General features: G+C 39.4%; 1 protein-coding gene across 4 annotated transcripts in view; it reads right to left on the reverse strand.

Annotated features, from left to right (window-relative positions):
- The window catches only part of dennd5a (DENN/MADD domain containing 5A), a 29,736-nt gene that overhangs the window by 9,134 nt on the left and 2,672 nt on the right, over positions 1 to 17,930 (reverse strand). Inside the window, exons 2-11 of one of the 4 annotated variants that reach the window (XM_058089151.1) lie at positions 10,137 to 10,208; positions 9,148 to 9,257; positions 7,618 to 8,305; positions 3,859 to 4,046; positions 2,886 to 3,206; positions 1,922 to 2,137; positions 1,600 to 1,834; positions 1,050 to 1,200; positions 870 to 963; positions 601 to 705 (exon numbers count right to left, since the gene is read on the reverse strand). In XM_058089151.1, coding sequence (XP_057945134.1) covers positions 601 to 705; positions 870 to 963; positions 1,050 to 1,200; positions 1,600 to 1,834; positions 1,922 to 2,137; positions 2,886 to 3,206; positions 3,859 to 4,046; positions 7,618 to 8,305; positions 9,148 to 9,257; positions 10,137 to 10,208 — 2,180 coding nt within the window. The remainder of the gene's footprint in view (positions 1 to 600; positions 706 to 869; positions 964 to 1,049; positions 1,201 to 1,599; positions 1,835 to 1,921; positions 2,138 to 2,885; positions 3,207 to 3,858; positions 4,047 to 7,617; positions 8,306 to 9,147; positions 9,258 to 10,136; positions 10,209 to 17,930) is intronic. The other 3 variants (XM_058089153.1, XM_058089154.1, XM_058089155.1) reach the window with 3 other exon arrangements.

The following is a 17,930-nucleotide window of genomic DNA, read 5'->3' on the forward strand; positions in this document are numbered from 1 at the left end:
GAGTGGCCCAACCAGGGCCACGTAGGTTTAGATTTTTTTTTCTTTCTTAGTATTAAAAAGTTTCCTTTAAGAACTGCATGTTGTGTTTCGTTGTGATACCACAGACAAACATTCAAAAGAATTAAATCAGGAAGGGAACACTTTTTCACACCATTGTATATTCAACATATACTTCTTAACACTGAGTATTACTAGACTAAGTATTATTATCTTTGCGAACATACATTTCTTCCCCCATGAAACTTTTGTATTTTTTTTATTTGCAGGTGTACATAAGGAGGTGGCCAGTGAGGTCTGACAACCTAGTCATTATGTTAACTTTCACCAAACAAATGCAAAAGTGACAAGACTGCATTGCTTTTTATACAAGGATTTTAGTGGTGCCAATTACTGGACATAAGTATAACATTAAAATAAATTGTCATCACTTTCAATCAACTTTGTTTGCATTATTTGACATGCATGAGTTTAATGTAATGATGCAGCCTTGTACAATGCAATCCCAGACTGGTATGATGGTGGAGGAAGGAGGAAGCGGGAAAGGCCACATGAGCAGCTCATGTGGTCTGAGCATGAAAGTCACATATCACCATCACATACCACATCCACAGTCACCGACTTTAGACAGGGCTTGAAGGACTGCAAATGCCAGTAGTAGTCAAGAAACAGCAGGAGCTGCAGCTCCGGAAACAAACACTCTACATGCTGAGAGTGTGTGCGAGCATGAGTGCAAACAAAAAAAGAGAAGACAGAGCGACCAAAGAAATGGTGAAAAGGATGAAAAATGAAAAAGAAAATAAAGGTCATGCAGAATAAACAGAAAGAGCGGCACTCAAGGTGTCATTGCGCATCACGAATTGAGTTCTCACCTCTCTCTGGTCATTATCTAAATAAAGGTGCTCTGCGTGCTGCTTCTGGCGATCCCGCCTCCTCCACTGGGCAGGAGCACTCCTCTTAGTCCACCTGGAACATGACAGAACATTACATAAACATTTAACCAAAGCACAATGATATATCAGTTAAATATGCAGGTCATGTAAAGTAGTCACTTGTTGCTAGTGGGCCCAGAGGAGAGCACATCAGACTGCAGTCGTGGGAAGAAGCCCTGCTCATAACGTCCTTGGCCAATCTTCATGTCCAGAAGGTGTGGGTGCAGGGCTGTGTGGTCGATCTTCATCAGTCTCATCTCAATGGTTTTCTCTGTGAACAGAAATAAGGCATCGCTACATTGACTCCATAATAGTCAGTTAGCTGTAAACATAACACACACAATCGACAAAGCTCAAAGCTGAATTTAATAAAACACAAATTTGACTTTACACAAAATAATGCTCCATTTTGAGAGGGATTCATTTAATATATTTTGTTCCTGCACTGATTTTTCACGCAGTTACTGTGAATACTGGTAAGAAAACATATGTTATTACAATTTCATAATACTGCTCTTAAACTGAATCTTATTTCAATTGTGCAGGTGTACCTTGCATTATAGTAAGTAGCACATATACTGTACAACAAGTACAATTATTGTTTTTGTGTATTCTGTTATTAGTATTTTGTGTTTCTACTGTCGAGATTCCTTCGGTCCATCTTACTTACCAGACTCTTCAATGTTTGTACATTTCTGGTACATAGAGGTGCGCAGAGTGGGTGTGCGGACATTCAGCATCCTAACTTTATCGACACGGGTGTCAAACACCCTCAGCGTGTGCTCCTTGTCCTCATCATCATGGCAGAGAATCTTACTGTCGATGAAGGAGGCAAACATCTGTGTCTCTAGGAAGCGAGACAGAAAAGGCAGGTAGGGCTCTGGCTGATCGGACAGGAAGGAGGCCTACACAAACGTCACAATAAAGACAATTTAATATAAAGGGGAATATCTTCAGCTATACATTACTGATAATGATCTGAAACATCTCACCTTGTCAAAGTTTTGCATCTGGTCTCGATTGGTGAACCAGGACTCCTTGTCTTGACTCGGCTGGATCACAAACACCTCGTAGTTGGCAAACATCTGGGTGAAGCGGTTGGCAAACACCTCGCGCACATGGATGTTGAGCTGGTGCATTTTCAGCTCCTCTTCATCACAATGAAAACGTGAATCCTTATTGCCGCCGGAGTCCTCTCTCACCTCCAGCTGATGAGTAAAATGCAAACACACAGCAGCATTGATAACTGTAATACTTATAAATAGTTGTCAGTAGCTCCTTTGTACAGATGTCAGAAAAATGGGGTGTTAAAGAACGCTTTGCTGCCTAATGAGACTGAGGCCTGACCTCATAATGAAAAACCAAATCACAGACGATAAGCTAATTCATTCATGTAATGTTAATAGGCAGCAGCAGCAGGAGCTGATGAAGCTGCAAATGCAGAGACATTCTTTAGTTTGCAGCTTAATATCAATGCCTGTATACTCTTCTCTACTGCGTTATTACTTTCTTGGTGTATAGTACAACTGTTACCTAATTCTGCTGTATGCTCACAACAAATACGCTTCCCAAAATTGTTAACAGATGAACAAAACCTAAAAATAGATCAAGAATCATGAATATCTATATACAGTATATGAATACTCATCAACCGGTTCATGCACCTGGACTTCAGCTCAGTCTTAACACTTAGCTGAAGTGATTTGTGCTGTACAGGTGGGGAAGGGCTCCCTCTTGTGTTTATTGTTGGTTACTGCATCATTGGTTTTTTTTTTACCCATAACTTGTACATTAATTAAATGTGTGAATGAATTGAATATGACAGAAAATATTATCTAATAGATAATTAATTATGGCACACAATGTTATTATTGGCCTTCAATTAACAATCTTGTTTTTTGTAATTTGTAATTCTTTAAAAAAAAAAATCAAACCAGCCTTGTAATAAAATCTCACCTTCTCCAGACTGACGCCTGTCCTCTTCACCAGAGCTTGCAGTCTGGCGATGGTTTCATTCTCCCTCAGCAGGTAGGAGTTGAGAGGTGAGGCCAGGTTTCCGTTGCGTTTGTCAGAGGCCACATCGACCGATCTCAAGCCACTCTGCTTGACTTGGGTGTCAGCGTCAGAGTCACAATCGAGGTTACCTTCTGGCGTGACACCAAAGGACATGAGCACCTCGGAGATCTCTTGTATGAACTCTAGTTTGTTGGGAAATTGTGGCAATTCTTCCGGAATTTCTATGAAGTGGTTGTCGATGTCCACAAAACACAAGTTGGCCTGGAGAGACACAGGACAGAACCTTAGAGTATAAAGACTGATTCTGTACTTTGGTGGCATTAATGCTTTAAAACAGACTCACTGATAGGAGTGGAAAGCGGAATTGCTGATCATAAAATCAAAAGGGGCCTTATTATGATTTTTCCACTTTTTCCCAAGGTTCTACCTAAGAGGAGTCAGTGTGTAATGTAGGTTTTCTTTGGGGGCTAACACCATTGATATTAATAGAGTGATAATAGGGTGTCTAGGATCTGTTTCTGATGCATTGTTTAACTAGCAGTGCAAAGGTTCTGCCCTCAATCTATGGCAGAGTTTGAACCTTGCCCATGCATATGACGACATCAGAGGAGAATGAAATCATGCAAACAAAACCTGTATATAAGGCATATTATACATTGTAACCCTAACACAAAGTTTATGGCAGAAACATTCTTTTTCACATACAATGTTTGGGACAAAATGATTATCAAGCATAGAGGAAGTTATTCATAGAACCAAATTAAAGTATGCGCATACAGGACAATATGAAATTGGTGAACGTAACAGACATCACACATTGTGCTAGGCTGATCCTGGCTTGGTGTGCTTCTGTACAATTGAAGGAACACTCAGTGTAGTTGTGGTTTAGGGCAATGTAGAAGAGACTGTTTACCTCCTGTGGCAACTCTAGCTTGGTGCGGTCATCCTGTCCATTGGAGTGCAGGCCCATGAGATACGGCACAGGCGCATCCAGGAAGTGGAGGAGAGAGGCGGGTAGAATAGGAACATACACATGCTGCCACTGGAAGGGGAACATTAAGGCCGTGATGCTCTCTGCCACAGTCATCAGCCTTTGGTAATCTGTATGACACATACAAATGAAGAGTGAGAGACTGGACCATTATTTCCTGACCATTTATGTGACTAGAATGGCACCCAAGTGAGTATAGTACTTTATGTGCTGACATTACAGCACATTTTTTGGCTGTCTTGAGCTAGGGAAGTGCAGTATTGAAAGAGACCACTAGTGCTGTAATTATAAATAACCAGTACAATAACTAAATAACTATAAGATTATGAAAGGTATCATATTTCATGGCTGCTTGACAGTACCATCACTACCACACTTCTTTGAGTTAATTGTCATTACTCATCTATTATCAAACTATGTTTTGTTATGTCTATTTCATATTAATATTAATTAAGTCATAAGAAATTTGACAAAATTCTAAATTTGCCTATTTGTTCTACTATTTATCACATTATTCATTATCTGATCGAATTTTGATGTATTCAATGAGTGTATTTGGAATACAGGAAGTGAACAAATGTATTGCAATTTCTATAAAACGGATGGACTAAGCTTTGCTTCTTCCTACTCCTTTTGTGGAATTGTCAATTATTCCAATGTAAGTTGTATGCATGTTCAAATAACCATACCATTACCATATATATCACCATATTGATGCACTCCACTATGTTTATCACTTATGTGTTTGACTTTGGTAGAGGTTTTCAATGTACTGAGTCACAGAATATGGTCATCTTAGCACTGTTTAGAAATAAAACAAAACAAATGGTGACCTTTAGCACAGTTTTTGTGCAACCCAGATCACTAACAAACAAACAGTGATAAAAGTTTTCTTGGAAACGTAATCAGTACAGAAAGACTTATTGCGTCAAGAACACCTCCAGGATTTTATCCTTGAGATCTCTGCATCTGAACAGCCATAGCCAGCTGACGTCTAGCTCATGACAAATTGAAATTCCCTTTTCATGACTTCACACATCAGCACAACGTCATATTCATGCTTTCACACTCCAGTCAAGTGGTCCACATAGAAATATGTCTGGTCCTCCTCATTCACATTCCTACACCATCCTGTTGACAGCTACGGTAAGTTCTACAGCAGCAGGAGCAGCTCTGCCTTCCCTCTTATGGTGATAAAAATACATACCATTCCTTCATTTGGCCATGTGCTGGTCTACAAGACAAGCCTGCTTGCTCTAAACCACTCTTGTCTTAGGAGGGAGACCACAACCAAATGAAGAAGGGGTGTCATAAGATTGGATAAGATAAGATTTAATTTGTACTGCGTTACACTCTTCTGCACTGTGTGTATGCTAGCGGGCCTGCCTCTACGCACCAAGACAAAGAGACTGTAAGACTAACAAAGGGGTTCATTCTTCTGTTCATGCCGTTGTTCTATAGAACAAATATGGCAAGGTGCTGAAACCAATGCACAGAGGGAACCCTGGTCCTGCCTGTTTGGAGGAGACAAAAGGTACATGGCAATATATTCAGGCCCACCCCACCGCCTTCAATTTGAAATACGATTGAAATACTTATAAAATCTGTTTTATTTATCTGTATTGTCATCATCTTCTGATGTGTCACCCTGGAAATGTTATGATGAGTAGGTAACCTTTGCAGGAATGTTCAGAGAACACTTTGGGGGAGAACCCATAAACATTAAAAATCTGACTGCAGTTTGATGTACTGTGTTGATTCAAAGTAAAATTATTTTGCAGATGACCAATGCTTTGTGGTCTGTGGAGGTCCGTGCTTTTATCTTCTGATCTCTAGGCATAATATTTGATCGAGGTCTTGTATTGAGATCACAGTGCAGGTGTACCTAAAGAAGAGGACAGTGAGTGAGTATATAATATAAGTAAATAAATAAACAAACTAAGCAAACCTTTATTTACTGTCAATTTCACACTCTAATTAATACCCTTTTCATTTTTGCAAGTCCACATTGCCATAACCTTTTTGTCAAGTGATGCCTACAACCATATGAACTAAAATAAGACTATGCAGGAATTTTAGACTGAGGAGCTATTTGGTACATAGATTGTGCAACTTCAAATATTTGAATGTCTCTCCTACAGTTGATTCCTTTACTAGCGAGTTAAAAAGCAGAAATGGCCAATAAGAAAATGTGACTTTAATTGCATGTCACAATGGCAGACCCATGACTTACACAAGACAAAAGTTCCCCCTTAGACATTAAACACTGTCTCGGAGCAAGTCATTCCTAGATCACAGGAGAGATGATATGTGGCTGTTTGTGAAACTATGTTTTATTTAAAGGGGCCCTATTATGCTAATTTTACGGACCTTTGTATTGAGTTGTGGACTCCTATAGAGCAGCTACACACGATAACCAGCACAGAAAACATTCTAGTTCTTCCAGAATCTGCACCTATTCAGCTGTATTACTTCCATGGTTCCTGCAAAAACGGTCTGTTTTAATGTATTCCACCCATGGCCCGCCTCCAGACACGCCCCCTCTGCTGTGGTTGGTAACATTCCCGAGTGCATAGAAAGAGTTCCGGTTTGTGCCGCTAGTCTATATGGGGAGAGGCAGAGAGTTTATATATAAGGAAGTCCGCCCATTTGTGACATCACAAAGGGGCACTATTACCACACCTTTTGAAACCGAGTGTTTTGAGCCACCCCAAACTTCTTTCAGGGCTCACTTCCAAATGCGCAAACCTCATTATATGAAACTTTGTCATTGTGTAACACAAAACTACATTCTAACTACATTTATAGGTCAGAAAAGTAGAAAAAGCATAATAGGTCCCCTTTAAAGGCCACACAGTCGTCTCCTTGTAAAGCATCAATTTCCTCAGTGTGTGTCCGTGTGTGTGTGTGTTTACATGCCCCGTTTTTCCTCCAAACAATCCCTCAGTTCTTCCCAGTGGAATACTGCCAGTCGACACCCTTCACACGTTCTGCAAATCTCCCAAGGGGAGAGGGCATGATGTCACCTCCAACCAATGATAATCATCCTGTATCATGGCTATCCTCCCCGTCTCGAGGTTGCCTAGCAACACCATGGCTTTTCCTCTTAAGAGCCTCTCACTCAGTGTGCGTCCCGGTGTTTTATAAACCATTTGCCCTTTCATACCATTGTAATGGATCCAAACACCAATCCGCATCTAGCACACACTCTTTCTTGCTCTCTTTCTCTAAAGGCTTTCTTTGCTCAGTAAATAATTTACCCCCGCATGAGAAACTACTACTACGACAGGGGATGGTGTCTATAAATTTTACCTAACTAACCTGTGAAAAGCAAGGATCGTAGCGTGACGCAAGCTGCTACTTCAACAACATCACAGTAATGGACACTTAATAAGTTATGTAACTTCTTAGACAAATGGTTCCAACATGCATATTAGAGTTTTGCCAGAGCCTCGAGTCACTTTCATTCACAGTAAAACTCCAAATGAAAACTGCAACCTCCATAAGAAATAGGTCTGTGAACTTGTCAATCACAACAGAGCAGTTGTAAAGACAAAACTTTACGATAAACATACTATTACTAAGGTTGTACAGTGATTGAAGACCATATTTAGTGGTGATGGAAAAATAAAATGAACACTGAAAGAGAACTTGAGTGAGTGTGGCAAAAGTGTAACTTACGCTGTGAGTAGAGCAGTATCTGCATCTCCAGCAGTGCGCAGGTGAAGAGCTGAAGAACGTTCTCCACCCCGAGCAGGTTGATCACTTCACTAATAGCAAAGTCAAAAAGTGGCAGTTCTGACGTGCTCGGCCTCTGGCACACCACAGGCCCATAGACACCTGAGAACTTTAGGGATCGTCCGGAGGGTGGCAGGGGCACCTCATAGAGGATGTTGTAGACGTAACTCTCCAGTGGGAGGGGTGGGGGATGGGGAGAGGTAACTGCATGGTGAAGCTGTTGCAGCATCTTCCTGCAGGCCTGGGCAAAGGCCATGGGTGTTATCAAGCAGATGCACTTTGACACATACAGTGTGTCTCGGCTGATGTCATACGAATTGAAACGTTGCAGACGGGAAATGGCGGGTGCAGCGTGGAGGACAGGCCGATGCTGGGAGTGGTGGAGTCGCGGCAGCTCCTCTGGTCCACGAGGGGAGGTGGCTGTATGTAAGATGTCGTACTGCTCTGCGTTGTGCATGTGGTAAAGAGTTTGCATGGCGCTGCAGATCTGCTTACTGGTCACCTCTTCAAAGAAGGTGAGAGCAAACCCGTAAGTCCGGGAGCCATCCTCTCGGGTGATGATAAAGGAGTGGAACTGTGGCTCTCGAGAGTCCACTTGTGTTCTAAAAGCCAGACCCTTTGGCATGCAGAGCTGCAGGAGGACAGAGGAGGAGGAACATCTGAGATCAGAAGTGTATTCATTGTGCACAATTAAATTCATACAATTTCTGTTGTTGTTATGTTATGTAGAACAGTTTTATGTTTTAAAATTCAGAATACCAGTTGTTTCTGTTGCCAGATGAGTAATTGGATATAATCAAATTTAGGTCATAAAGTGCAGTTGTCATACAGTATGGCGTCGACTCTTCTTTCTTTCCTTGCTTAAGAATTAACTTTATTGAAATGCCCCATTTTAGTGCATTGTTTGAGTTCTTTACTCAATCCCTTCCATAATTTGGTTCCACATACTAATATGCTCAAGGTTTTTAGCGTTGTCTGCTCGTGTAAGTGTTTTATGTAACATTTTTTCATATTTCTCCTCTCTTGATGAGAAGAATTGGGTTTATCAGTTGGTCTACAATGTATTTATTCTAAACTTAAGAAAGGGAAAGACAGCATAGGAAGTCAAAAACTTTCCACTTCCACATGGACTTCACTTCCACTTCCACTTATATTAGACATGCCCTGGCTGACTATATGCAGTGTGACAGTAATGTGATGTAAATGTCATGCTCATCAATGTTTTGTGCCATTACGGATTCCTACTGGCCATAATAAGTTGTAGTTCAATATATATTTTTTTACTAATAATGGGCCAGTGTCAACCACGAAACAGCGATCATTTATTCATTAATTTAAAAAACACAGAGTGAGGGTGCAATGTTTGAACCGCGATGTAGCAATTGACACCTGTATTTAAAAATATTTCCCTCTTTCTGATATTTTAGAAATGTCTGGAGGAAATAATGAGGTAGCATCAAGACTTGATCTTACCATGCCAACAGCATCCTGGTCAAATGGATTCCACTCGACATTATCGGGGTAATGTGCAAGAACTTTGGATTTAAAGGTTCTCCGTAGGGGACTCTGCTCAAAATTCTCACCTGAAAAAGCAAAGGGGAAAGAGGGTAAGTGAAAACTAAGAAGAGCACAAAATAGAATCCAAAAGTAGGCAGAGATACACAGGAAGTGGTTGAGTAGGAGATCAGTAGCAGGCACATCTCCAGATGAGAGAGCAAGTCAGCATATACTGGTCTAGAAAGGAAGACTGTATTGTAACATTTAAAGCTGCCATCTGCATTCCCAGCTAAAAAAAAAACAAAAAAACAAAAGAAGACAGATCAAATATGAATGGGCTACTGGTGTTCACAATCAGTAATAAAAGAATAAGATGGCATTCATGTTCAAGCTTTACAGTTCATGATGCTTTGTGACAGCTTTAATGACAATACACAGAAACACACAAAACCATCCATCAAGAAAACGCCCAAACTGAGCTGATTTGAACCCAAGTTGAAGCAGAAGTGATGCACACACCAAGGCAGTACTGAAAAGTTCATTCAGAGTGTAGGGGAAGAGTAAACATTGACCAGGCAATACCTGCACAGGCAGCACTGGAGTCACCAGTGTGTAAGTGCAGTGTGGGCAGTATGTGTGTATGCGCCCGCACAGGAAACAGAAGCAGTGATTGTCAAACATAAGCTCATTGTTCAGCCGCTGCTTGGGGATGTGAGGGAGAGGGAAGGGGGAGAAGCCAGGAAAATTTAAATTAAGGGTGTGCAAAAGAGAAAGGGCAAGTCGTCACACTGTCACAGAAAATAACAAGAAACTAGGAGTACGATGCAAATTTTTTTTTAAAAAAGGGGGGGCTATTGAAAAGTTTTCAGAACATGTGCCAGGTTAAAAGGGGGTTGGGGGTTTAGAGCTAAGCACAGGTGAAAAAAAAAAGAGAACGGGGGGAGAGTGTGTAGGTTGAGGGTTACCTTCATTTGCCCCCGCCAGTTTTCCTCTGGCCCCATCTCTGAATTTAGTAGCTTCTATATACTGGCATAAAGCTATACAGCAAATAAAACAAAAAAATATCATTACAAGCCTGGTTGTGGAAGGGGAGCACATCACTTCTCAGACCCTGACGCCTTGCTGCGCGCAGACACAGGATATTTTCAGGTCACTTTTTTTGTTTTGTGATGCCACTCGATGCAAGCTGGTGGCGTTATCTGGTGGGTTTCATCTTCTTCTGCACATCACACAAACTTATCTAATATGAATTACATTCTCATTACAAGCTCTTTAATAATAAAAAACAACAACGTGAAAGAAAAAAGCAGCCAGAAATGAATGTTTGTACATGATAATGGCGTATCTCACTGTATTTGATCAACCTTTTAACAAAATGTCACAAATTCATCAAGGTTGAAGTAGGAAATACCCATGTTGCAATCTCAAAAAAGGCTGAAAGCAAAAAGATCCCAGGGCATCAATTGCACCTGGACTGGTTAGGTAGTCCAATATTAATCAATTCAGTGCACTGAGGGTATAATGACCTGGATCAATGAGAATATTCACTGTGAAAATGTGAAGAAATTGTCATTTGGCTTGCACCCCAAAATGTTGCAAAACTAAACTGACAAAATCTAAATAAAAAGGTAAAAAAAAACTGCTTATTTATGACTGATAAGACATTTCTATGCCCAACTTTCGTATCCTCACATTTTACTCTGTTGTGGTCATTTTAAGTATAAAAAGATGTCAGATTACAAAATACATATGAAATAGTCCAAATAACTTGTTAGACCTTGATTTCAGATATTGAATCTTTTATAATGTAGCTGTAAGTAAAGATGATTCCAAGATATACATGGCTGTGGGTCATGACCCAACTGTCAAACAAAAAAGTTGCCAGGTTAACATGACAGCTTTGGTGAATGTAATGAAATAATTCTGTCAATTATTGACTTTCAGAAGCGTGCATTTTGAAAACAATATTGTGGCCATAAAGTGTATTATGACATATCTGATGTGAATGAATAAATTAATGGAACCTACCTCCGAAGAGACAAAGACCAGAGACATGATAGCAACGTTGTAATGTATGAGGTCGAGACTGACATATATAGAGATTTAGATTTTTTTTTTCCTGATCATTAAATTTGTCTGGACTCCTCTGATAAATGTGGTCAGTTGAATGGAACATACACGTGTTATTTTTTTAAGCTATTATGTAACATGTAAAGCTTTTGTAACCTCAAGCTAAAACATGTCAAGGTATAACAAACTGCCCCTAACATGTGCATCAGTGGACTGCCACGGCTTTGACTTGCGTAAAAGGTTGTTCTTGTGTAACTGACCCTGCAGCGCTGGTGCTTAGTGAGGTTATCTAAACACAACAAAATAGCCTCTCCGGACCTAGGAAAGCTTTTTGCTGTCCATGCACAGCATTTGTTCTAATGTTCAACATGAAAAACAGACAGATCTGTCCCACTTGTAGTGTTATTCTCATTTTCAGAACATCTGAAAAAAAAAAAGAAAAATCCATATTCATTATTTTCAATATTCATGATTGGTGCTATGAAACAAACAGTAATGCATTTAGTTTTCCACTCAGTTGCCTATTCTAACATGTGCACAACAACAAGTATCAGAGGCATGTTGTGCATTTCTGTCTTCATTAACTTACACAACTATGGTGATAACAGCAACAAAAATTACATAACATGGTACAATTCTTATTTCTGTATCATGTGTTTTTCTTTTTTGTAGCACTCACGTCTAAAGGACATCATACATTACTTCAGGTATTTCAGGATTAAATCTACATGTGTTTTGCTAACATAATGACTACTATAAATATGATTTATTTTATTTCAGCAGCTATTGTCCTGTAAGATTGTTTACATTTCAATAAAACATAGCACACTTATTTGTCTTTGACTTTTGTCTAAACTCACTTTGTGGGAAAAAAATAGCGTGATATACAGTATATATAAGCTAAATATTTTGGTTTTGGTCCATATCGCCCAGTTCTAGGTAACAGTTTGACCCTCGAGTTAGGGTTGCTGATAACCCGCTAACATTACAATCAGTGATGACACAAAGCCACGAGGGGATGACCAATCTCTGGAGTCATCACTCATGGATTTATTTTCTCTATGCTAATCCTAAATGGATGGAAAGGGTTGCGATTATTACACCCATCAGATAACAGAGACTACCACTGATGTGTTCACAACTAGTCTAATCGTTCCTCAACATTGCAACCCAAAATATTCTGAGCAGAGACAGGAATACACGAGTGATACAAGCAACAGGTTCATTAAAGTCTTACACAAATAAACACGTAAATCTTCAGGATTAAGAAAATTAATCTGTTGTTTTCTTCCTCATCCCACATGGACCAATCTCAGCCACTACTAAATCTTAACATATAAGAGAAGCATGTTAGACAGACGGACTATTACCAATAAGAAGCAGAGGGAAAACATCAAGTCCTCTTGGCTTATGCAAAGTTGATGACACTGAGAAATAAATATACATAAATTCATTCATTCATTTTCTACCGCTTATCCTCACAAGGGTCATGGGGGGGCTGTCTTCGGGCGAGAGGCAGGGTACACCCTGGACTGGTCGACAGCCAATCACAGGGCACATATAGACAAACAACCATTCACACTCACATTCATACCTATGGACAATTTGGAGTCGCCAATTAACTTGTTTTTGGAATGAGCCGTCACCGGAGAAAACCCATGCATGCACATGTGAAAGTTGATGGCAAAAAAAAGGTATTCTGTTGGAATTGATATGTGACTGCAAGTAGAAATGAGCATACGTACAGTGTAGTTTTATAGTGTCTCTTGATTATGATTAAAAAGAAAACTTAAAAAAAAACATACTGGAGGACGTGCGGTGTATTTTGTTGTGGTGCTGGGTACATGAACTGTACACGAATTGATGCTCTGTAAAAATGAAGTTCCTAACGAATCAATGAAGTTCTTAAAGGGGACCTATTACAATCATTTTCAGTGGTTTTCATTGAGTTGTGGATTCAGCTACACACGATAACCCGCACAGAAAGCTTTCTAGATCTTCCAGATTCTGCTCATCTTTTTGCAGTGTTTCCATGGATTTCCTGCTTCCTATCCAAATAGCCTGTTTAATTTACACCGCCCTCCTTTCGCTACGCCCATTCCGCTGTAATTGGTCACACTCGCAAGCGCTCCTGAGGACTTCCGGGTACAGTAAGTCGGTCTGTGTTTATCAAGTGCAGACATCTCCAGCCCATATTAAGCAAACCCGGATTGCATTGATGTCAGTAGAACTTTGTGTTGGGGAAAAAACTCTGTATAACCAAGCATGCAGGCTTTCACGGCTTACTTTCAAATGACAAAAGTCATTATCTGATGCTTTGGCATCATTGTACATTTATAGGTCAGAAAAGTGGAAAAAGCATAATAGGTCCCTTTTAAGTAAGTAAGCATGTCCTCTACAGCACATTTTTCCTAACGTGGATTCAAATGTAGCAGTGACAAATATTAACAATGTTTCTGCCCCACATCTTAGCATGCAGTGAATGCCCCAGTAATCAGTTGCATCATGTTGAAACAAGACACACAGTAGAAGACCTGAGCCTGTGTTTTCATTTATTCATAAAAGGCTAGACAGGTGTCACCTGTCTGACACTCTCAGCTTCAGATTACTTTGATATGCTTCAAGTTGTTTCCACACTCAAAGAGTTGACTGGCTGTAGGTGATTCCGAAACTCGAAACAGCAAATACACTATAAGTGCATGCACCGGTAGTAGTGGAAGGAAAGCATTACCAAGCTCTCAGTTTCACACCATCTTTAATCCAAGGACCACCCACTCGTCTTCTCATACACTGGCATTTCACAACATTGGTGACAACAAGACCATATTCATTCAATATTGATCCACGTTTAAAAATAATGCAATCTTTCACATCGGTTGTTCTGGTTATAATTCTGTCCTTATTACCAAAAGTGAAAGACTATGGCATTCCAGTTTATCGGTAAACCCCTTAACATCATAGAATTTTGTGTCTTAGAGATAACAAATGTTCTTTTTAGGAAACTGTGTTTGCTTCTAACTAACAACCAAGTGAATGTTTGCAGCTCATTTAATACAACAGTCAAAACCACAGAAACAGCGTGGAAGGAAGCCACTGAAAGTGACGATAAAAGACTGCCTGAAAGTCAAGCTAACCGTACATCTGGTTGCAGACGTGCAGTTAGCCCACTTAAATATAGTAGGCTAACTAATGGTCTTGTAGACATGAATGTGCAGGTTAAAGTGCTTTGACCCAATGGGAAAGAATGTGTGCCTTCACTGTGACAAAAGATATATATACATTGTTGACCAACAGTCATCAAACTGCAGACACAGAATGCACTAGCATGAAAACAACCATTTAAAACCACTTAAAAATCTTGTTTCAGTTTTCTCTAGTGGGGATCAACTTTGTCCTGTTCAAAGTGGCCCTTTGTATTTGTATTTAATAACTGACTCAAATCCAGCCACAGTTTAACAAGCTAAAACCTTATTTTACCGTATCAACTAAACAAAAGATCTTGCTATGTCCTGCATTTTCATCACTAGGCCTGCATGATTCTGGAAAAAAAATGAAAATCACAATTCCCATTCTTGGAATTTATTTTTTCCCCTCACACGCACACTATACGCTACACGTACTGATCCGAAGAAGATACCAAACAGTTGATATCACCATTAACCAGATGGGTTGGCGAAACAAACTCTTGTATAAAACAAACCATCTGACAAATCCATTTCATGATGCAAAGCCTTCTGGGATTTTTGAGAAGTCAATAAAACATTTTCAAACTGCATCCAAACAATTGCAGACACACAGAAATATGTAATCCTGTGTTAGCTTTCATTTGTTGAGCCAGTCATCCTCATTGGTTTGCTGAGGAAAGCTGAAAGGGAGAGTGTTTTGTCTGTGAAATTCTAAAGGTTATTTTGCATCTGAATAACTAGAGCCTGCCTGTGAATGTACTTATGTCCCTGACTGGCCTATTTTGCAGTGTCGCCAATGAGGCTTCAGGGTCATACATATGCTAACCGAGGTCATTATGTGGCAAAAGACCAATATGGTTATTTCTGAAACACTGCTTTACAACAATTTTACTCAAAAAATATACAGTATGTGATATTACACATCAGAATCAGTTGATATCGGAATGAGAAATGGAGAGTTGGACAATATCGGCATAGAGCCAATACCGGACATCCCTAATTTATATGCATTTCAAATTGTTTTCTGTTACAGAAAACAAGCTACAGTTACTTCCCATCTGCAGTACCAATGCAAGTAGTTTAGAACAATAAATACAATCAATATCAATACAATCAAAATAATAAATATGATTGATATTTGAGTGCCAGTATTATTATTGGCAGAAAAAAAACAATATTTGTATTCCAATATTTGACGATACTATCGGTTGGACATCCCTACTTCATAAATAATTTGATAAATGTATTGTCATGGTGGGAAAAAAAAAGAGTACTTTAATTCACCACAGGATTTGACAAATGTAGATGAGATATCGCTACATCTCAAAGGCTGGAAATATGCAGAGAGAGTACACATCAGTTGCCAATGTACAACTAACAACACCCAACTACATTAAAAATCATCATGAATCACATGTTTCATCAGGACAGAATTGTGTATCCATACTTGCAAACATTATTACGGTACTACAGGTGCCACTGCAGTGCGACTGTGGGACACCTGGGAGATTTTTTCTGGTCAGATAGCAGAACAGCTAACAGGAATTTCCACACCATTTCCTCCCTTTGACTTAAACTGAAAACAACCGACATGAGTAAGCCCTTTTTATTCTAACCCACGTCAACAGCAATGATGTGCTGTAAGTAGGACGTGTGTGTGATCAGAGCCCCAGATCTTACTCTTGTGTTTGCACAGCAGAAAGGCTTCTTCTTTTTGCATTGCATGCGTGCATGATATAGTTAGATTCATGTAGCCCCTTCTAATTCCAGGCTTTTTTTTTTGGTTAAATGTTTTTAAAAAGTTGAAATCAAAGTAAATGTAAAGCTTTCCTTGAACCATTTGGAGTACTGTAGAAGTCAGGGGTCTTTGGCCTTTTTTCTTCTGCGAGCTACTTTTATAAAATGAAAATGGCCTTTTTGTAACATTTATTTTTATAGCTTATTTCCACACAAACAAACCGAATGAGCTTCTTTAGCCAGAAGATCAACAAAATGTTGGTAACCACAACCTACTTTACATGTATGCATGAAAACAACAACAAAAAACGTTCATCTGTATTTTGCATTTCAGTATTTACTCCTTCTAGTGTAGGTGTCTCCAACTTTCATCACTGTATGTTCACTCTATATACTATATGTATGCGATACAACTGCAGTATGAACGGTCAGGTCGCATATATCTGACCTGTACGTCACCGAGAGGCGTGTAATGCCGTACTTCCCGAGACCTTAAAGGTACTCAAGAATGTAGACAGTAATGGAAAGATGTGGTTTATCGTGCAAAACTCGGATAATGGTACTCACCAATGTAGGCAAAAGTTCTTCTTATCTTCAATGTATTTTTAAAAGGTGTTAGCAAAGCAGCTCTCGTCATGTCTTGCCAGTCCTGCCACGCACACGTACCTTGGTTGTTGTCTACAAACTGTCATAGCCAAAATGTTTCTTTCTGCTTAATCTCCTACACGGAATCATTTGGTTGAGAAAATATAAAATACTCCCGTTGTAAAAAATGTTTGAGCCACTAGATGGTACTGAAGTGTAGTGTACATGTGTGAGGCATATCATATTAGGTGGCTAAAAACAGACAATACACTACCAACGTACAATGCAGAATATTAACCAACTACTATGTGAGCTTTAGCTATGTGTTTTCCAGCCTTTTTTACAAAAACTGTACAGCAAAGCGCTCTGGGAAACAGGAAGTACTCCATGTGACGCTACACGACATAAACCGTCTCTGTTAAGGAAAAAAAAAACACAAATAAAACCTACACACAGTTATGTAGTGTATTGTTAAACTTCTTGTGCATTACAAGCTAGTATTGTATTGTTGCACCCCTAAAGTGCAGCATATGTTTCTTTAAGTGAAAGCAAAACCATGCAGGTAATTACAACAGTGGATGAATATTTTTAGTTAATGAAAGTTCCTTATTGGCAGCATTAGTAGTTCCACCTTAGAGCTGAACAATGCCAGCTTGCTGCTTTTGTTTTATTGACTTCCGTAAGGAGCTATAAAAATAAATGTTACTTCCGTTTACGTCAGGGCTGTCTAAAGTTGTCTATCAAGGGACACATACCTGATGCAGTGGCTCTCAATTATTATCTGTCATTCCCCAGCTTGAAATACTATTATTGGTAAACTATAATGTCTATTTATACTGAAGGTGTATGCTGTTAGTTATTAAATTAAAAGCTTAGAATCGGTATCAACCAAAATCATAATAGACAGGACAGGATTTTTAAAGATCGGTGATTGGCCACAAAATTGTAATCAGTCCACCCCTAGCTAAGAGTCAGTCATATAAGCAGCCAACTTGCTGGAGAAACAAAATTATTAATTAAATTTAGCAAGCAGCATACTGAAAACAAGTGACATTATTTTCTCAAATCAACTTTCCTGTCACCCCAAATAAGAATCCAGCTTCATATTTTTTGCCTCTAGGCACAGCTCATGAAAGCACAAGTGACAATCACATGCCAGCATTTTCACAGTCCACTAATGCA

This window comes from Doryrhamphus excisus, chromosome 12 (genome assembly GCF_030265055.1).
Source record: "Doryrhamphus excisus isolate RoL2022-K1 chromosome 12, RoL_Dexc_1.0, whole genome shotgun sequence".
NCBI classification, from domain to species: domain Eukaryota; kingdom Metazoa; phylum Chordata; class Actinopteri; order Syngnathiformes; family Syngnathidae; genus Doryrhamphus; species Doryrhamphus excisus.